At 28.5% G+C, this 21,804-nt stretch overlaps 1 protein-coding gene across 50 annotated transcripts in view; it reads left to right on the top strand.

Annotated features, from left to right (window-relative positions):
- The window catches only part of LOC107453060 (uncharacterized), a 32,583-nt gene extending 15,896 nt beyond the window's left edge, over positions 1-16,687 (top strand). For 4 of the 50 annotated variants that reach the window (XM_087169365.1, XM_087169364.1, XM_087169345.1 and 1 more), the window contains 28 exons: positions 544-692; positions 2,513-2,790; positions 4,943-5,023; positions 5,214-5,291; positions 5,441-5,521; positions 5,712-5,789; positions 5,979-6,059; positions 6,249-6,329; positions 6,519-6,599; positions 7,056-7,136; positions 7,327-7,404; positions 7,554-7,634; positions 7,825-7,902; positions 8,092-8,172; positions 8,362-8,442; positions 8,632-8,712; positions 9,169-9,249; positions 9,439-9,519; positions 9,700-9,780; positions 9,966-10,046; positions 10,233-10,313; positions 10,499-10,579; positions 10,766-10,846; positions 11,032-11,112; positions 11,299-11,379; positions 11,565-11,645; positions 11,831-11,911; positions 14,853-16,687. In XM_087169365.1, coding sequence (XP_087025491.1) covers positions 544-692; positions 2,513-2,790; positions 4,943-5,023; positions 5,214-5,291; positions 5,441-5,521; positions 5,712-5,789; positions 5,979-6,059; positions 6,249-6,329; positions 6,519-6,599; positions 7,056-7,136; positions 7,327-7,404; positions 7,554-7,634; positions 7,825-7,902; positions 8,092-8,172; positions 8,362-8,442; positions 8,632-8,712; positions 9,169-9,249; positions 9,439-9,519; positions 9,700-9,780; positions 9,966-10,046; positions 10,233-10,313; positions 10,499-10,579; positions 10,766-10,846; positions 11,032-11,112; positions 11,299-11,379; positions 11,565-11,645; positions 11,831-11,911; positions 14,853-16,553 — 4,141 coding nt within the window. In that variant the 3' untranslated portion in view covers positions 16,554-16,687. Of the gene's footprint in view, positions 1-543; positions 693-2,512; positions 2,791-4,942; positions 5,024-5,213; positions 5,292-5,440; positions 5,522-5,711; positions 5,790-5,978; positions 6,060-6,248; positions 6,330-6,518; positions 6,600-6,788; positions 6,870-7,055; positions 7,137-7,326; positions 7,405-7,553; positions 7,635-7,824; positions 7,903-8,091; positions 8,173-8,361; positions 8,443-8,631; positions 8,713-8,901; positions 8,983-9,168; positions 9,250-9,438; positions 9,520-9,699; positions 9,781-9,965; positions 10,047-10,232; positions 10,314-10,498; positions 10,580-10,765; positions 10,847-11,031; positions 11,113-11,298; positions 11,380-11,564; positions 11,646-11,830; positions 11,912-14,852 lie in introns of all 50 variants that reach the window. The other 46 variants (XM_087169363.1, XM_087169361.1, XM_087169359.1 and 43 more) reach the window with 46 other exon arrangements.
- Positions 16,688-21,804: the final 5,117 nt, after the last annotated feature.

Here is a 21,804-nt window from a genome sequence, read left to right as displayed (position 1 = left end):
TATGAGTGAATTTTCAAAATTTTGAGTAAACATAATACTTAACATTTCAAATATGTTTCAAGTCGATAACTGGAAAATATTGCAGTTTTTCTATTTTGATGACTATGAAAATCCCTAAAATTCCCTGTGTGTAAAATATTTAGTACATTATGAAATAATTATCATAAACTGGATTATCTACTGGAATTTTTCCTATCCATGCTGGTCCTATCCTATGATAATGCAATAATCAAGATTGCATTCGAAAAAGTAAGCTTGTTAAGTAATTGTAAATATTAAAAAGTTTGGGTTAATTGAAATCTTAATATGGTAGTTGCTATATTATTTTCCTAATAGAATTTCAGTGAAATATTACTCCTCATCTAACGTACGTGATTTCAGTATGGTAACAATGACAGTTAATTTTTACTAACTATTGAAATCATAAACCTGGAAATAGTCCAGTAATAGTTCATAGTAAAAAGGAAAATAGTTTTATTAGTCATGATTGTATAATTATTTTATCGATATTCTGTGTCAAATAATCTCATCTTCTTTTCTTAGGGCAAAAATAATCAAAAACAATTTTTACCTGAATGTGAAACATGACAGAAAGAAGCCGAGTAGAATTTGGGAAAAATTTCAGAGATATATCAGTAGCACTAATCAATACATAAGTGGATCTATTGCAGAGCTTCAGAAGTGGAGAAGCGGTAAAATCAGTTTTTTGCTATTTTTTTTCCACTTTAAACTTTCATTCTTTCCAATGAAGAAAGATCTTAAGGTTTAAAGTTGAACCTAAGAAAATCTTAAAATTACGACTGATAGAACCCACTCTACTTTTTGATTTCACAAACATTCGTTTCAAACTTTTTGGCAATTTTTGTTATTTGTTAAAAGCGAAAAATTAGCGGAATAATTATTTTATTGTTAGTAGTTATCAAGAAATATTAAGCTGTAATATAAGTTATAAGCGTAAGGTACTTTAGCTGTGATTTCTTAGGCAAAAAAAGAGTTAACATAATGAGTAAATAATATATCCACACTGAACAAAAATGAGACTATGAGAAAAAATTTATCAGAAATATGATAAAATTTTCCTGGTTTCTTGATCTATTGGATCACTAGGACAGTAGGGTTAATAATGAAGGAAATTGGCAGGATTAATAATGAATTATAATTATATATTGTGTGCTAAAATTCGCTAAATGTGGTAAAATCATGATTTTTATGATTTTACCACATTACCGATTTACCGATTATCATGATTTTTATGAGCATGTCATCAAAATTATTTATTCGGTTAAATTTACTTTTCAGTTTTTTTTTAACCAAATGTACTAAGAACTATAATTTTAAAAACCAGCGTTTTTAGAAAATCGTTATTTGTGAACGGAAAAAATTAACAAATGAATGGTTAAATTTAGGTTTCTTTAACCAGAATTATTTCTTTTAAATAAAAAAAGCAAAAAATTTCGATATTATACAGTACAGTAATTTAATCTGAATTTTTATTCAACGTGCACTTAATTTAAATTACATATATTTTTGTTTTTTGCTTGTGGACAATGCTTTTATCACAACAAAGCAGACTCAAATATATGTTTTAAGCGAATTATTGCAAAACGAATTGGAGAATGCATTCACTTAAATTAGATAAACATGTATTTTTCCTTACACACGAAGACATTGCTTTTATTAAAAAAATAGAAATTCAGAAAGTAAAACAAAAAAGTTTATTAAATATAAAAATATTAGCAATTATTATACTTTCATAATTATATAGTTATATATTTATAATTAAATTAAAAAAAATTCAAAGTGCAAAAAATACTGTTAGTGGATGTTTCTTTAATTAATAAAAGTAAAACACCGGGAGTAAGAAAATTCTATTAAATAATAAATTAATTATTCTATTAAATAATTAATACTAATTATAACTTCCATTAAATAATAAATTAACTATTCTATTAAAAATTAATACTAATTATTAACTTCTATTAAGTAATAAATTAATTATTCTATTAAAAAATTAATTCTAATTATTAACTTCTGTTAAATAATTAATTAATTATTCTATTAAAAAATTAATTCTAATTATTAACTTCTATTAAATAATAAATACATTTTTTCAATCCATATTATTAAATATCAAAATCTGTCAATCTTTAATACAAGGATAAAATTCAACCCGTTGCCCAAATATTTTAAAAATCATTTTTTTGCGTAGTGCGATTCGAACGTTATTCTGCACAATTTATTTATCTTTATCAAGTTTTTGGTGTAATTTAAGAGGTTAAAATGATAACTATTCTTTTTTTTTCCCTTCAAAATTCTTTATAACTGCAGTCGATGAATTTACTGAGCTTAAAATGCTAAAATGTATGACGTTAAAAACACTTACAAACAGTGATGAATTCCTAATAAGCATTGAAGAAAAATTCACCACACATTTTTTTTTTCTAAATTAGCTCAAAGTTTTAAAAAAGTTTATCCAATTACAAAATATTAAAAAAAAATGTCTTATTTCTAGGAAAAGCTGTTCCTGCGGAAGAATGGATTCCTTTTATTAATTGTAATGAAAATTCCTTCTCTGATTCATATTTAACGGATACATCTCTAATGGATACATCATTTATAGATACTTCTGACATTGTGCATTCAGTTCACGAACAATCAAACTCTCAAATTTTGTCTGATTCATCATTCCTCGATATTTTCAATCTTAGTTTGAATGAGTCATTCACTATTCCCGATTATGAAGATGGGAATGGTTTACAAAGTCAGATTGAAATCATGAAACGACAACAGGTTTGTGCAGCGGATTTGACTTTTTTTTAAAATTAAGAATGGTAATAATTTTATAAATAGAACACACGGTTGCCACAGGCGACTAAAATGCGACAATTTGCTACTATTTTTGGCTTGCGGAGACTTTTTTTTGCTGAAAAGGCTAAAAAAGCAACTAGTATTTTCAGGAAAAGGAGACTATTGGGAGATTTTTTTTTCGCTCCTAGCAATTTTTTTTCCACTTTTATTTTTAAGCATAAATTGGGTTGACAACCTGCTGCCCGCGGAAACTTTTGAACGCAATGATTTCTTTTTTCTTGAAAAATAAAAAATGCTGAAAATTTTGTATTGCAAACTTGAGTTATCACTTTTCAATGTGCTCAATTTGCACATGGTCGCCTTTTCAGCTGTTTTTGCTACGGAATTCTGCATGATTTTAAAAAACCCAATTTTTAATACGAGATTAAGATGCGTGAATTTCGAGTTTGAATAATAACTTTAAATTTTTTGAACATGAAATTTTTTTAAAAAAAGTATATATATTTTTTTTAAAGAGAAAGTATTTTTTGGAATGAATTCTAGTAATTATAAGTGTTTTATTATCGGTACACATGCTAATTTTTTTGATATAAAAATTTAGTGCTAGATCACTAGCATTTATATAAAAATTATTATATTTGAAAACAACTTGACTAAATGGATCATGGTATATGACAACTAAGTCATTTAATAAAATTTTAGCCGCATTGAAAATTTTTTGTTCTTCTTTAGGTTTTTGTTCTTATTCATAGCTTTTGCCAACTATTTTCATGCTTTAGGCTACTAAAAGTAACTGTTTTATTCATTTTTTTTCTGTGGCAACCTTGAAAACACTGAAATTTATATTTAGATGCTTCTATTTTAATTGAATTGGTAATTTTTTTTTTACATTTTCCTGTTTATTGATACCGTTTTCTAAATATCAGTAGCTTTGTTTAAATCTGTTTTAATGTTAGTTGAGATGTATTTTAATGTCCTCATGGAATAAAATAACTTTAAATTTTGCATTAAAAATCGAATCCGTATTTCATCAATTAAAAAATACTTTTCACTCAAGAAGAACTTTGTCACTTACAGAAAGTTGAAACAAAAATATGACTTAAGTAAATGAAATATAATTGATTTAATAATCAAATCCTGTTTAAAGGCAATTTAAAAGCAGTAAGTATAAAAGAAAAATATTACATAAAAATTGCTATTATTTGCAAATTTGTAGTTATACTGTATAAAAACATTGCAAAAGTATTAAAATTTGGTTTAACGATGAAAATTTTACAGTAAATTTACTGACAGCTGACAAAGAAACTTAGAATTTTTGCCTTCGAATTATACTGTAGATGTCCCCCCCCCCAAAAAAAAAGTTATTATGAAACGTTAATGAATCTAAAATATTAATATATTTGCATAATATTGTAGTTTACTTTTATATTGAATTAAATCTAACTTATTGCCTCTAAAGTTAGCCAATCTAACTGTGAAAAGGTCAGAGAAATTCCTAATAAACAGAAGAAATGGTTAGTATAAGATTTATAATTGTCTGTAGATTAATTTACATCATCAGACAATCCATCAGCGAGTTCCTTCTAAATCTAACAACCACGGTATATTTTTTTAACAATACCATATCTATAAATAACAAAAACACATTTTCACTTCACATTCACCAGAATTACCTAATATCATTAATATTTTATAAAATACACCAGATTTGAGCTCAGAATTATCGGTTTTGAAAGTTTGTCTCGCAGAATAAGCTGTAGTAAGCAGCTGTATACTTTCTAACAGGGAGTAAAGCAGGTCAAGAGCTCGAGCTTGCGCACAACAATAACACCATCTCATACATTGATAATGATTATTATGTATTTTAATCTCCAACGAAGTTTTTATGACCAAAATTGTCTGCTTATATTTTTTTTTAGCTTCTAAACACAATTATTTCATATGATTATTATTGGGCAATTTAACAGTAAAATAGTGGAAGACATTTGTGAACATCATAGGGAAGAAATAATAAATTTAGATATAAGAGATAACAAACTGGAATTTTCTAAGAGAAAAAAAATGCTTATTTTAATCTTCATAGATTTCATTACTTGATTTGCATGTTAGTCACATATTTTGTTTCGCATTTTAGCTCCAATCCCCACATATTGAGTGTAAGCCTACTGAAAGTGCAATAGCAGATGACATTGAAGAACAATCTAATGAAGAAATGGTGCGTAATTGATAGCTTTATTAAGTAGTTTAGATATAATAAAAGATAACAGCCAAGCATTTTCTAAAAGAAAAGCATTGCTTCTACCTAAACTTAATTTTCCTCACCAAATTTGCATTGCTTTTACTTTTAGTAGTTTTTATCACAAAATTTGCATAGTTTTCATATGTTTTTTATTTATTTATTTTAGCTCCCATTCCCACATATTGAGTGTAAACCTGAAAGTGAAATAGCAGATGACATTAAAGAACAATCTGATGAAGAAATGGTGCGTAATTGATAGCTATTTTCTAAAAGAAAGGCATTGTTTCTACCTTAACTTAATTTTCTTCACCAAATTTGCATTGATTTTACTTTTAGTAGTTTTTATCACAAAATTTGCATAGTATTCATATATTTTTTATTTATTTATTTTAGCTTCCATCCCCACTTATTGAGTGTAAGCCTATTGAAAGTGCTATAGTAGAAGACATTAAAGAACAATCTGATGAAGAAATGGTACGTAATTGATAGCTTTATTAAATAGTTTAGATATAAAAAAAGACATCAAGCAGGCATTTTCTAAAAGAAAAGCATTGTTTCTACCTAAACTTAATTTTCCTCACTAAATTTGCATTGCTTTTACTTTTGGTAGTTTTTATCACAAAATTTGCATGGTTTTCATATATTTTTTATTTATTTATTTTAGCTCCCATTACCACATATTGAGTGTAAGCCTGAAAGTGTAATAGTAGATGATATTAAAGAACATTCTGATGAAGAAACGGTGCGTAATTGATATCTTTATTAATTAGTTTAGATATAATAAAAGATAACAAGCAAGCATTTTCTAAAAGAAAACATTGTTTCTACCTTAACTTAATTTCCCTCACCAATTTTGCATTGCTTTTACTTTTAATAGTTTTCATCGCAAAATTTGCATAGTATTCATATATCTTTACTTTATTTATTTTAGCTTCCATCCACACTTATTGAGTGTAAGCGTACTGAAAGTGAAATAGTAGATGATATTAAAGAACAATCTGATGAAGAAACGGTGCGTAATTGATAGCTTTAATAATTAGTTTAGATAAAATAAAAGATAACAAGCAAGCATTTTCTAAAAGAAAACATTGTTTCTACCTTAACTTAATTTCCCTCACCAATTTTGCATTGCTTTAATTTTTAATAGTTCTCATCGCAAAATTTGCATAGTATTCATATATTTTTACTTTATTTATTTTAGCTTCCATCCCCACTTATTGAGTGTAAGCCTACTGAAAGTGTAATAGTAGATGATATTAAAGAACAATCTGATGAAGAAACGGTGCGTAATTGATAGCTTTATTAATTAGTTTAGATAAAATAAAAGATAACAAGCAAGCATTTTCTAAAAGAAAACATTGTTTCTACCTTAACTTAATTTCCCTCACCAATTTTGCATTGCTTTTACTTTTAATAGTTTTCATCGCAAAATTTGCATAGTATTCATATATCTTTACTTTATTTATTTTAGCTTTCATCCACACTTATTGAGTGTAAGCGTACTGAAAGTGAAATAGTAGATGATATTAAAGGACAATCTGATGAAGAAACGGTGCGTAATTGATAGCTTTAATAATTAGTTTAGATAAAATAAAAGATAACAAGCAAGCATTTTCTAAAAGAAAACATTGTTTCTACCTTAACTTAATTTCCCTCACCAATTTTGCATTGCTTTTATTTTTAATAGTTCTCATCGCAAAATTTGCATAGTATTCATATATTTTTACTTTATTTATTTTAACTTCCATCCCCACTTATTGAGTGTAAGCCTACTGAAAGTGTAATAGTAGATGATATTAAAGAACAATCTGAAGAAGAAATGGTGCGTTGATAGCTTTTATAATTAGTTTAGATATAATAAAAGATAACAAGCAAGCATTTTCTAAAAGAAAACATTGTTTCTACCTTAACTTAATTTCCCTCACCAATTTTGCTTTGCTTTTACTTTTAATAGTTTTCATCACAAAATTTGCATAGTATTCATATATTTTTACTTTATTTATTTTAGCTTCCATCCCCACTTATTGAGTGTAAGCCTACTGAAAGTGTAATAGTAGATGATATTAAAGAACAATCTGATGAAGAAACGGTGCGTAATTGATAGCTTTATTAATTAGTTTAGATATAATAAAAGATAACAGCCAAGCATTTTCTAAAAGAAAAGCATTGCTTCTACCTAAACTTAATTTTCCTCACCAAATTTGCATTGCTTTTACTTTTAGTAGTTTTTATCACAAAATTTGCATAGTTTTCATATGTTTTTTATTTATTTATTTTAGCTCCCATTCCCACATATTGAGTGTAAACCTGAAAGTGAAATAGCAGATGACATTAAAGAACAATCTGATGAAGAAATGGTGCGTAATTGATAGCTATTTTCTAAAAGAAAGGCATTGTTTCTACCTTAACTTAATTTTCTTCACCAAATTTGCATTGATTTTACTTTTAGTAGTTTTTATCACAAAATTTGCATAGTATTCATATATTTTTTATTTATTTATTTTAGCTTCCATCCCCACTTATTGAGTGTAAGCCTATTGAAAGTGCTATAGTAGAAGACATTAAAGAACAATCTGATGAAGAAATGGTACGTAATTGATAGCTTTATTAAATAGTTTAGATATAAAAAAAGACATCAAGCAGGCATTTTCTAAAAGAAAAGCATTGTTTCTACCTAAACTTAATTTTCCTCACTAAATTTGCATTGCTTTTACTTTTGGTAGTTTTTATCACAAAATTTGCATGGTTTTCATATATTTTTTATTTATTTATTTTAGCTCCCATTACCACATATTGAGTGTAAGCCTGAAAGTGTAATAGTAGATGATATTAAAGAACATTCTGATGAAGAAACGGTGCGTAATTGATATCTTTATTAATTAGTTTAGATATAATAAAAGATAACAAGCAAGCATTTTCTAAAAGAAAACATTGTTTCTACCTTAACTTAATTTCCCTCACCAATTTTGCATTGCTTTTACTTTTAATAGTTTTCATCGCAAAATTTGCATAGTATTCATATATCTTTACTTTATTTATTTTAGCTTCCATCCACACTTATTGAGTGTAAGCGTACTGAAAGTGAAATAGTAGATGATATTAAAGAACAATCTGATGAAGAAACGGTGCGTAATTGATAGCTTTAATAATTAGTTTAGATAAAATAAAAGATAACAAGCAAGCATTTTCTAAAAGAAAACATTGTTTCTACCTTAACTTAATTTCCCTCACCAATTTTGCATTGCTTTAATTTTTAATAGTTCTCATCGCAAAATTTGCATAGTATTCATATATTTTTACTTTATTTATTTTAGCTTCCATCCCCACTTATTGAGTGTAAGCCTACTGAAAGTGTAATAGTAGATGATATTAAAGAACAATCTGATGAAGAAACGGTGCGTAATTGATAGCTTTATTAATTAGTTTAGATAAAATAAAAGATAACAAGCAAGCATTTTCTAAAAGAAAACATTGTTTCTACCTTAACTTAATTTCCCTCACCAATTTTGCATTGCTTTTACTTTTAATAGTTTTCATCGCAAAATTTGCATAGTATTCATATATCTTTACTTTATTTATTTTAGCTTTCATCCACACTTATTGAGTGTAAGCGTACTGAAAGTGAAATAGTAGATGATATTAAAGGACAATCTGATGAAGAAACGGTGCGTAATTGATAGCTTTAATAATTAGTTTAGATAAAATAAAAGATAACAAGCAAGCATTTTCTAAAAGAAAACATTGTTTCTACCTTAACTTAATTTCCCTCACCAATTTTGCATTGCTTTTATTTTTAATAGTTCTCATCGCAAAATTTGCATAGTATTCATATATTTTTACTTTATTTATTTTAACTTCCATCCCCACTTATTGAGTGTAAGCCTACTGAAAGTGTAATAGTAGATGATATTAAAGAACAATCTGAAGAAGAAATGGTGCGTTGATAGCTTTTATAATTAGTTTAGATATAATAAAAGATAACAAGCAAGCATTTTCTAAAAGAAAACATTGTTTCTACCTTAACTTAATTTCCCTCACCAATTTTGCTTTGCTTTTACTTTTAATAGTTTTCATCACAAAATTTGCATAGTATTCATATATTTTTACTTTATTTATTTTAGCTTCCATCCCCACTTATTGAGTGTAAGCCTACTGAAAGTGTAATAGTAGATGATATTAAAGAACAATCTGATGAAGAAACGGTGCGTAATTGATAGCTTTATTAATTAGTTTAGATAAAATAAAAGATAACAAGCAAGCATTTTCTAAAAGAAAACATTGTTTCTACCTTAACTTAATTTCCCTCACCAATTTTGCATTGCTTTTACTTTTAATAGTTTTCATCGCAAAATTTGCATAGTATTCATATATCTTTACTTTATTTATTTTAGCTTTCATCCACACTTATTGAGTGTAAGCGTACTGAAAGTGAAATAGTAGATGATATTAAAGAACAATCTGATGAAGAAACGGTGCGTAATTGATAGCTTTAATAATTAGTTTAGATAAAATAAAAGATAACAAGCAAGCATTTTCTAAAAGAAAACATTGTTTCTACCTTAACTTAATTTCCCTCACCAATTTTGCATTGCTTTTATTTTTAATAGCAAAATTTGCATAGTATTCATATATTTTTACTTTATTTATTTTAGCTTCCATCCCCACTTATTGAGTGTAAGCCTACTGAAAGTGTAATAGTAGATGATATTAAAGAACAATCTGAAGAAGAAATGGTGCGTTGATAGCTTTTATAATTAGTTTAGATATAATAAAAGATAACAAGCAAGCATTTTCTAAAAGAAAACATTGTTTCTACCTTAACTTAATTTCCCTCACCAATTTTGCATTGCTTTTACTTTTAATAGTTTTCATCACAAAATTTGCATGGGTGTCATATATTTTAATTTATTTATTTTAGCTCCAATCCCCACAAACTGAGTGTAAGCCTACTGAAAGTGCGATAGTCGATGACATTAAGGAACAATCTGAAGAAGAAATGGTGCGTTGATAGCTTTTATAATTAGTTTAGATATAATAAAAGATAACAAGCAAGCATTTTCTAAAAGAAAACATTGTTTCTACCTTAACTTAATTTCCCTCACCAATTTTGCATTGCTTTTATTTTTAATAGTTCTCATCACAAAATTTGCATAGTATTCATATATTTTTACTTTATTTATTTTAGCTTCCATCCCCACTTATTGAGTGTAAGCCTACTGAAAGTGTAATAGTAGATGATATTAAAGAACAATCTGAAGAAGAAATGGTGCGTTGATAGCTTTTATAATTAGTTTAGATATAATAAAAGATAATAAGCAAGCATTTTCTAAAAGAAAACATTGTTTCTACCTTAACTTAATGTCCCTCACCAATTTTGCTTTGCTTTTACTTTTAATAGTTTTCATCACAAAATTTGCATGGGTGTCATATATTTTAATTTATTTATTTTAGCTCCAATCCCCACAAACTGAGTGTAAGCCTATTGAAAGTGCGATAGTCGATGACATTAAGGAACAATCTGAAGAAGAAATGGTGCGTTGATAGCTTTAATAATTAGTTTAGATAAAATAAAAGATAACAAGCAAGCATTTTCTAAAAGAAAACATTGTTTCTACCTTAACTTAATTTCCCTCACCAATTTTGCATTGCTTTTATTTTTAATAGTTCTCATCGCAAAATTTGCATAGTATTCATATATTTTTACTTTATTTATTTTAGCTTCCATCCCCACTTATTGAGTGTAAGCCTACTGAAAGTGTAATAGTAGATGATATTAAAGAACAATCTGAAGAAGAAATGGTGCGTTGATAGCTTTTATAATTAGTTTAGATATAATAAAAGATAACAAGCAAGCATTTTCTGAAAGAAAACATTGTTTCTACCTTAACTTAATTTCCCTCACCAATTTTGCATTGCTTTTACTTTTAATAGTTTTCATCACAAAATTTGCATGGGTGTCATATATTTTAATTTATTTATTTTAGCTCCAATCCCCACAAACTGAGTGTAAGCCTACTGAAAGTGCGATAGTCGATGACATTAAGGAACAATCTGAAGAAGAAATGGTGCGTTGATAGCTTTTATAATTAGTTTAGATATAATAAAAGATAACAAGCAAGCATTTTCTAAAAGAAAACATTGTTTCTACCTTAACTTAATTTCCCTCACCAATTTTGCATTGCTTTTATTTTTAATAGTTCTCATCACAAAATTTGCATAGTATTCATATATTTTTACTTTATTTATTTTAGCTTCCATCCCCACTTATTGAGTGTAAGCCTACTGAAAGTGTAATAGTAGATGATATTAAAGAACAATCTGAAGAAGAAATGGTGCGTTGATAGCTTTTATAATTAGTTTAGATATAATAAAAGATAATAAGCAAGCATTTTCTAAAAGAAAACATTGTTTCTACCTTAACTTAATTTCCCTCACCAATTTTGCTTTGCTTTTACTTTTAATAGTTTTCATCACAAAATTTGCATGGGTGTCATATATTTTAATTTATTTATTTTAGCTCCAATCCCCACAAACTGAGTGTAAGCCTATTGAAAGTGCGATAGTCGATGACATTAAGGAACAATCTGAAGAAGAAATGGTGCGTTGATAGCTTTTATAATTAGTTTAGATATAATAAAAGATAACAAGCAAGCATTTTCTAAAAGAAAACATTGTTTCTACCTTAACTTAATTTCCCTCACCAATTTTGCATTGCTTTTACTTTTAATAGTTTTCATCACAAAATTTGCATGGGTGTCATATATTTTAATTTATTTATTTTAGCTCCAATCTCCACAAACTGAGTGTAAGCCTACTGAAAGTGCGATAGTCGATGACATTAAGGAACAATCTGATGAAGAAATGGTGCGTTGATAGCTTTATTAATTAGTTTAGATATAATAAAAGATAACAGGCAAGCATTTTCTAAAAGAAAACATTGTTTTTACCTTAACTTAATTTCCCTCACCAATTTTGCATTGCTTTTACTTTTAATAGTTTTTAACACAAAACTTGGATAGTTGTCATATATTTTATTTGCTTATTTTAGCTCATTTTAGCTTATTTTGCTTATTTAAGCTTACTGAAAGTGAAATAGTGGAAGACATTAAAGAACAATCTGATGAAGAGATGGTGCGGAATTGATGGTTTTATTATTAAGTTTAAACGCAATAAGAGATAACAAGCGAACATTCTCTGAAATAAAAGCATTGCCTTTATCTTTAACATAATTTTCATCACAAAATTTGCATAGTCATCATATATTTTTATTTATTTATATATTTTGGCATCATGCCTGCCCATCCATGGAAATTCTATCCAAAAGATGGGGATCATGCCTGTTATTCCTTGGAAATTCAAACCTGAATTTGGGGTAGAGAATAATAAAAATAGATATGATCATGTAAGTGTATGGTTATGAAAAAGTTAAATGAATAACTAACTGAAATTTTCTGGAAAAAGAAATTACGTGCTTTTCTGAAATGATTTTACACTTTGATTTTGGATTAGATTTTAAAATTATATTAGATTCCGTTTAACCTCACCTACTTAAAATTTATTTAAGGTGGGAATGGTCCTACATTACAAAGATTGTAAGAACTATTACGAAAATTTTATATATTTCTTGAACTAATAATTAACAGTTCAAAATTTAAACGTTAACAATTTTACATTCAAATTTATAATTATTTAATTATGTTGTTATTTAACTATGTTAATTATTAATATGTTAATTTTTAAAATTATTTTGCTCTTATACTTAGATTATTAGTACAAGTTTTGAAATTATGATTTACATTGTTCCAATTTCATTCATGAAAAATCCAAGTTTAAATATTTGCATTTCAGTTTTTACCAGAACAGAGACTAAACGGTTATATAAGAATAGGTTTTATATCAAAGGTGTCACTCTTCAGTTCTAGGGACTGAAATCAGTCTCGAGTAAAAAAAATCAGTGGACTAAATTTCATCAATTAATATTTTTCCGTTTGTTTTTTAAATTAAAATCGCCTTTTTTTTCCTTTAAAATTTAGCAAATATCTTCTGTTAAAAATATAATACATTTTAACTAAAGCATTGTTATTTTTCATAATTATTGCTAAATAATCAGGTAATGATGTCATGCCGAAATGAAAAAATGGGAATAATACTACTATTACACAAGTATTCAAAAACATAATAGTTTATTCACAAAATGAGGGTCTATAAACAATGCCTCAGTGCTTGCTTGCTTACACAAAATTTGTACCATTGTTGTGCCTAAATTTGCTTCAGTTTTCATTTGACCCCAATGTTTTTAAATGTTGATCAAAGTTAAAATAAAGTCATTTTTTGAAAAAGTAAATGAATAGAGAAAAACCAAATATAACTGTGAAGCAAAAAATGAGTAGAGATATGAATAGCTTCATGAAAAAATATAGTGGTTTATTATAGTGGTTAGTGGTTACTTTAGTGTGGTTTATTATTCAGTAATTGGTGCAAAAAGATGTATAGGGTTAGCTGTTATTTTTATCTCTGTAGCTGTAAAAAAATTAATTAATAAAATGAGAAAATTTTTTGAAAAATTATATTTTAATACATGTGTCATTATCATAGAAAGGTACATTTTTGCGCCAGTAAGCTATAAATTCGGTAAACAACGTTAAGTCGGGTTAATTTGTCAAAAAATAAGTCCAGTATTAAAATTTGATGCTATGCTATTACGCATTTTTCGTTATATGCGTTAAAAACCTTTTTATTGTGAATAGTGGTGAGCTAGATCTGAAATTGTTTAAAAATTCAGCTTTGATTAAAGAGAAAACTTTGCTTTATAAATGACATATTCAAGGAGAAACTGCATTAGATATACAATTTGAATAATCCAGTAAATTCGTTAAAAATGGGCGAAATTATCCAATTTAAAATTTATGCTTCATATTTTCAAGATCCCTTATGAATATTTCATAAGTGTAAATGTCTAATGTTTATTATTATTATTTTTTGTGTGAATATTTTTACCACATCTCAGAAAAATTAATTTCGGATGTTTTTTTCCTGTTTTCATTCTCAAATATTTTAGCTAAGCAAGCTAAGAATAGAGAAGAGAAAGACATTAAAAAAAATTTAATAATGAAACGGTGCGTATTTAGCTTAGGAGTCAATGTATTAGTTTTTTTCTATGGTTTCACATAGCTGCCAAATTCTACTAGAAATACTTTTACTAGTGGTCTCACAATCTCTTCTGATAATATGGCATATCTGCCAAACTAGCTAGCAATACTTATGGAAGCGTATGGGATCTAAACGATTTTCTATGAAGTGAAAATTAGAGAGGACAACTTACATCTGCAACGGATTTCACCGGTTTCTTCTTAGTTTTGAACTTTCCGTCAATAATATATATCTTAGAAAACGCACCGAGAATTTCAAATTGTCCCTAAAAATTGAAATTTTTTTTCTAGTCAGGTAATTGTTTGTTTCAGAGATTCAACCGTTATTGCTAAACTTTTAGGAATTCAATTCCAAACTTGAAATTTGCAAAAGTGTAAATTTTTTGATCATAGCAGATTTGATCATTTAATTTGAAAACAAGGAGGTCTTTATTTCTCACGTATTGCTCAGACTACTCTTTTCTCAAAAATATGCAAATCGCAAACCGCTTTCCCCCTTTAGGTACTTGCATGATATTTAAACGACTCTCCAATTTGTATAAACAATTTTCGCTGTGTAATTCCTTCTCACAAATATATTCTGGTATTTAGATTTATGAGTTTAATGTAATAATTTATAGTCAGAGTACTTATGTAAATAATTTTTTTTCCCGTAGACTGAACTGAAGGAAGAGTTAGAGTTTCACAAAAAACAGACTATAACCCTTCATCAAAGCTTGGAAAGAGTTACTCAGGAGTTAAAATCACAAAGGGATATATCTGATGAGTTGTCCAGTGCTTTGAAAATGGAAAGAAAGAAAAATATGTTAGAAGAAGCCCACAGAAAGAATTACCTACAAGAAATAAATAATTTCAAGGAAGTTAGGAATAATATTTTAGAGCTTTTGGCCAGGGAAAACGCTAAGAATATTGACTTTCAAACACTCAGATCTTTGAAAGAAATCAAGCCATCACATATTGAGAAGTTGGAACCTATCACTGTAGAGGATCTAAAAGCAACATTACGAGCAGAAAATATGCAAAATCGTATTTCTGAGTTATCTGCTCGATTCGAAAGTTTGTCAGAGAGCTGCTTGCAGCGAAATCGAAAACACGCTTCAAGAGATTCCGTAAATGAAAAAATTTCATTATTGCAAGCAGAAATTGTCAGCTTAGAGAAGAACCAAGGAACTAACGAGCAGACATTGAACGAACGTATTGCAGAAAAAATACAGAAAGTTAACGTGGAGGGTTTTAATGAGCTATTGCTTGATGATTCCATTCAAAGCTGTGATTTGAAGTCGAGGGGGCACTATATTCACCTGTCGCAAAAGTATGATCAGCAAAAGCAAAAAACTGCAGAAGTTATTGCAGAAAGAGATGCAGCTAAGGAATCGTTAATTTCGTTAGAAAAGGAAGTACGCAATTTAAGCGAACGACACGATACTGAAAAGCAGGCTTTAAATGCAGAGATTGACAAAATGTCTCGTGATATAGAGCGATTGAATCTCGAACTAAGAAAAGAACTTTCCATTAAATGTGAGCATAATTCCAATCTTGATGGACTTAAGAAAGAGGTTAAAGATGCATCCAAAACAGTGAGAATATTGAGCGATAAAATCTGCGTGTTGGAAAATGATTTGGACATGGAAAGAAATCGTAGTAAAGAAGACACTGCTCGAATGGAAATAATTCTTCTGGAAAAGGCGAATACTATAAACGTATTGGTGACGAGATTATGCTGTTTGGAGCAGGAAAATCGAACTCTAATCGAAGAGTTACAAAAAACGCATTATTGTAAGCAAATGCTGCAAGAAGAATCTGATAATGTTCTAACGATTCTAAAGAATTTCTCTAACAGGTCTCATTATGAAGGTGAAAGTCTTTGTGGTAACGAAATGGTTAACTCAGAGCCAATGCTCCTTAATGAAGATCATTGCGACCTTGTGAACGCAAATTTCAATGAAATATCTTCATTTGAATTGTCACTGCGTATAAAGTTGGTTACTGAGCTTAAGCGTTTGTTTTATGAGTGTGAAAATATTGCAGCTCTTCAGGGATCCCCTTCTTCGAAAAACCCGGATGATTCTTTCGATGGTAAAGAGTCTCTTAAAGATGCAATAGAATATTTCCAGGACTGTGCAGAAAGCGATAGTGTTTTGCAGAACATTAACATACACGAAATCTCAACTTCTGAATTGTTCTTAATGAGCAATTCTCTTGAGCATGTTGACAGTTTGGAAACTCTTCCCGGTGTTCCGTTGGATTATGCTGAGTCTATGGAAGTTGCAAACATCAGTGAAGGAATTACGGGAAATTATCAAATTGAAGAGAATGTGATCATCACGGAACAGACCGGTGTGGAAGGGCATTCTTAAGGAATTTTATGCCCGGTTGTATAGCATTTAAGCGGACTTTTTACCTTTCGTAGTTTTTCAAAAGTGGAATATAAACTTGAAATTAAATTTAATGTGATACTCATGTAATAAATTTCTTTATATTTCGTGTTCAATCTTTTGAATTGTGCCTTTCTTCACATGTTTGTATTTTTGTTGATTTTTTTATAGCATTTCCTTTATTTGTGATTTTTATTTCAATTTTCATTTCCTCACATTTTTGTCCCTTCCTTTAGTCCTGTTTTAATATTTTTCATTCTAAGAGAATTTTGCTTTCAAATAAATTTTTTTCCTTAAAAATGCACGTGACTTTTGCAATTTACCTTGATATCTTTAAATATGCTTCAATAAAAACACTTATGTTAAACAGAGCTTCTTAAGATTGAAATAATTTGTTTTGGGGCAACTGACAATTCTTCTACTTCAAGAATATTAAAAAAATATTGAATAATCAGGACTCAAAGTTGTCCATAAATGTCTTTAATTAAACATTTCGATTACTGTTCTGAAATTTTATGTGATTTTCCAAATTTTTGTTGAAGTTAACAGGAAGAATAAATATTATTTATCTAAAAAAGAATCAAAGATTATATTATATGCCATGAAACAAAGTAAGTAATAAAATGACAGCTTCACAGCTCGTCAAGTACGATATTAATCTACTTCCAGTGTTAGAGACACTTGATTTGGTGGCATATATACTATAAAGGCGTTCGATGCGGGAGCTCTTATCTCTCATACTTACAGATACCATACTGTTTTTAACTAGAGAATCATTGTATTTTGCTTCTATAATTGCTCACATTAGAAAATCAGCATCCTTAAATTGTTCTTAAGTTTGATGGCAGTTTTTATTTTTTGGGCTACCAGTTCAGATAATGAATGCAACGCAATTCTGATGTTCTTGAATATATTTTGATCAGGTATTATTTCTAAATTACATATTTATTTTAATTAGTAACTTATTTTTTTTACTAAATTTATATATACGTATAACGGTTTATAATATTCTTCATAACGAAAGCTAAAATTAAATATGTTTTTAAGGAAGTTATTTTTCCTTTTAAGGTCAATTTTGATGGGCTTGTTTTAAACCTTTTTTCTCATTTTAGGGCATTTTATGAACATTTTTAGAATATCCTAGCCCTGGCTGTTATCATTACTTTTATTTAGTTTTTAACAAATTGTTGCAATTGTAACTAATGCGCTAATGATCACCTACAATTGTATCAAAGACACTAATGGTCATCTATTGCCAACAAAAGGATTCAGTTCGATTTTTATTCTTTCTGGATTAACGGTCGTTAAGGTATTAAGATTTTTCTGATTGAGTTTGGTCCATCCTATATTAAATATAAAAGTCATCTCAATGCATTAATTTGTACAATCCTGAAGAGTTATTAAATTTTTTTAGAAAAGTTAATGTAAACTAACCAGTGAAGGAACGCTTAAGCTTCGCTTGCCTTTTAAAAAGTCATATTAATTTCAAAATTCGCTATTTTAGTTAAATGACAGTGTCAACATATTTGTTACTAATTGCAAATCATGTAAAAAAATTGTAGAGAGCTTACATAATATTGTTTTAAAGTTTTGGAGGCTCAAATAACAAGTAGTAAGAAGACCAAGTGAAGGAACAGCTCTTACCAGTGAATGAACACCCAGTAAAGGAACCTTAATTTTGTTTTTTTTTTTAAATGCTCTTTACGAATTTATAAGCCATACAAATATTTAACTAAACATTGTGAAAAACAAGCCTATTCTTGAAATTATAACCTATAAATACTTGGAAAATGTTAACTTTTTTTGTAATAATGAATTGAAAATTGAAGTGTCAACATATTAACACATACTGTTCATTCACTGGGAAATCTATGCCCAGTAAAGGAACATGCCTGTTCCCTCACTGGTTAGAAGTTGTTTTCGTATTTTTAACATACTTTTGATGCGGAACATCACTAAAGGTACAAGAAAATTAAAGTTTATCTTTTATTTTCATTAACTTAGAAAAAAAAAACCAGTAAAGGAGCACTTGTTCCTTCACTGGTTTTTCATCGTTTGGTGATCCAGTGAATAAGCACCCCCTTATCTCAGTACTTTATTATGCTATGATGCTTTAAAAAATAAAACGTAACTTCAATAACTATATTATGAATACTCTTTTTCACAGTGAGAAAAATAAAACTATTACATGCAATTAATTCCACTTCACACATAAAAACAAGCACTCACCTTATAGTTTTTTCAAAGAAGTAAGGTGTTGCAGAGATAATAACAAATTCAAAAAATTTTGCAGAGAAGTCTATTAAACCGGGTAATCCAAAACATTGCTAGGTGACTTCCTATAGTTTGGCAGTAAGCTATTGTTACCAATCAATCTAAAGAAAAACTTTCAAATTCTTATTTTTAAGCAATATATATGAAATGTTCCTTTTCTGGGTAGTGTTCCTTCGTTCTTTCTTTTTCTAATCATTGTAAGTCATGATAGCTCAATCAATGAATAAGTCATTGAACTGTCATAGTGTGAAACTAGATTTTGATCCCTAGTTTCGGGCTGCTTCAGATGGATGGACATACTGGAGTATGGAATATTCCATATGGAATATATAGAATTTATCACGTATCCAACGTAACTGAGTTTTCCAGTAAATTACTGTATTTTTTTTAGTTTCTCCTGGTCTACTGGTTTAATAAAAATTCTCCTGGTTTTTGTATATTTTTGAAAATTCCCTACAAATAAGCAAGTTTCCTAAAAAAAATCCCTATTGGAAGGGAATTTTTGTACATATGATTGCTTGCTTGTATATCTGAGTATTACTAATATATAATGAAGCGAGTCTCATTTATGGAAATGAGTTTGAAATTTTCTTTGTTCTAAAATGTTCAGTTTATTTTTATTCAGAACTCCCTTTCTGAATTAAATAAATAATCTTAATTGTTTCTTACGAATTAAATGTCTATTATTATTCGAAATTATGAGTAAACGTAATTTATAGCTTTTCAAGCATATTTAATGCCAATAATGATCAAAAAATATTGCAGTTTTTCTATTTTGGATGTCTATAAAAATCCCTAAAATTCCCTATGCGTAATATATTTAGTACATTATGCAACAATTTTCATGAAATTTATATTATTTCATAAAATTTACTGAATTTGTTCCTACCTATGTTGGCAGCTATGGATGGGTGTCAACTTGTCTGGGAAGTGAAAGTAGTCTGTGTAAAATGCTGACCACAGTCGCAATCACGACGTTGGTCATTAAGTTCTCAAACTTTAGTTTCCAAGTTCCTCTTGGCGAAACTTAGGATGTTGTGGGAATGTCTCACTTTCTTAAACACATTTGACGAATTAGTATCGTTTTATTGTAATACTATATCTAGCCATGCCTCGACAACAGTGTCACTGTAATTTATTTTCAGTGAAATTAAGACCAGGGATTAGAATCCTTCTTGCTGTTGGACTAACAGCAAGAGGTTTAAGTGGTTTTATTCTACATGTAACTTAAAGGCAGTTTAGTTTCTTGAAAAAGTTCTCCACGAAAGCTAGTTTTTCACTGGTTTCGCTGTCTAGTTAAATAATAGCGGTATACCAAAATGTGTGTTAGCTGTTCATCACTGGTTATAAAATGGTTAAACCTTATACAGGGTGATTCTAAAAAGATGGGCAAAATTTTAGGAAGTGATAGTACACACCCAAGCAAACAATTTTTATCAAAGAATGTATGATCGAAACAAAACGCAAAGGTGCTGGCGTATTTAGAAAGTTATTTAATGCAAACGTGAAAACTCCATTCCTCTCGTCGCCGAGCTTTCGACCGCTGCAGGGAAAGTTCGTGATATGCCCTATCTTTTCTTCGCCGTTGTACTGCATGCATAGCCGCTGACGGCCACTGTTTTGAACGCTTATTGTAATCACATGCCATTAAATTTGATTTTATAACTTAACTTCATCGTTCTTTGTGTGTTTTTACCTCATATAAGAACATAAACTTTGACGCCCTCTAGCGGTTTTGCGTTTTGTTTTCGACCATGCACTCTTTGATAAAAATTGTTTGCTTGGGTGTGTACGATCACTTCCTAAAATTTTGCCCATCTTTTTAGAATCACCCTGTATATGCTAATGATATGCAGGCTATATGAAGAAGAGTCAAAACTATATACTCAAACAAGTGTACAGTGTGATGAAAGAAACGTTTCACCCTGAATAACTTTTAGTCCAATGATTGGATCTTCCTGTTCTAAGACTCAACCTACATGGTTAAAGGGAGTGACCTCAAATATGCGAAATGATTTGTGCAGACGATATTTTAAGTTACTAAATCGGACACAAAAACGTACTTTCTCTCAATATAAACATGCCTTTTTTTCCCAGCGTATTCGTATTTCTAACCCTTAGAATATGGGAGGTAACCGCAATCAGAAAAATATGGTCCCCACAGTTTATTCAGGAAAGTTCCAAAGTTGTCTTTAATTTTCTTATTAATGTAAGAAAGTATTCTTAACTGCTGCTAGTGTGCCAAATGTTTAATAATTAAAACATTTCAATATATATTCTAAAATTTTTATGATTTTTCCAACTTTTTTTTTTCTTTTTTGAAGTTAACAGGAAGAAAAAGTATTATTCATCTTAAAAAAAATTGAAGAAAGTTTTAAATTCAAAAATTATGCTTGTTATATGTCATGGAAAGGTAAATATCAAAATAAACAACAAAATCTTCATAGCGCGTCAAGTACGACATTAATCTTACTTCCAGTATTAGAGACGATAACCCTTGCATTGGGGGCATAAAAGCATTCAACGAGGGAGAAATATATAACCCTCTACATCCTCCTCATCACTTTATTATACTCCAGTATTTTCAACAGGATAATCCTTGTAGTTTGCTACGACTTAAAGATGTTCCATATTTAGACTATTTTCTCTCCCTTTTTTATATAAAAAAATTGCGTAACTCCTAAAAAAAATCTGAGATTTTAAAAAAAAAAAAATTTCCCGTTTGAATCTGGAGAATTAGCATCACTAAATTGTCCTTAATTTTAGTTAATTTAATTTTAGTTTTGTTAATTTCATTTTTTGCTTATTTTGCCTCGGAAACTTTTTATGCTAATTTAAAAAAAAAAAAACTTTCCCATAGCTATAAAATTCGTTTATTCAAGGATAATTCCATGCAAAAAATAAAAGTAAATACTTGTTATTTTATTTAATGTTAGCCGTAATAATTTTGAACTGTAAG

The sequence above is a fragment of the Parasteatoda tepidariorum genome, chromosome 8 (genome assembly GCF_982258835.1).
Source record: "Parasteatoda tepidariorum strain Cologne lab strain chromosome 8, Ptep-v5.0, whole genome shotgun sequence".
NCBI lineage: Eukaryota > Metazoa > Arthropoda > Arachnida > Araneae > Theridiidae > Parasteatoda > Parasteatoda tepidariorum.
This window is presented reverse-complemented; position numbering and strand designations above follow the sequence as displayed.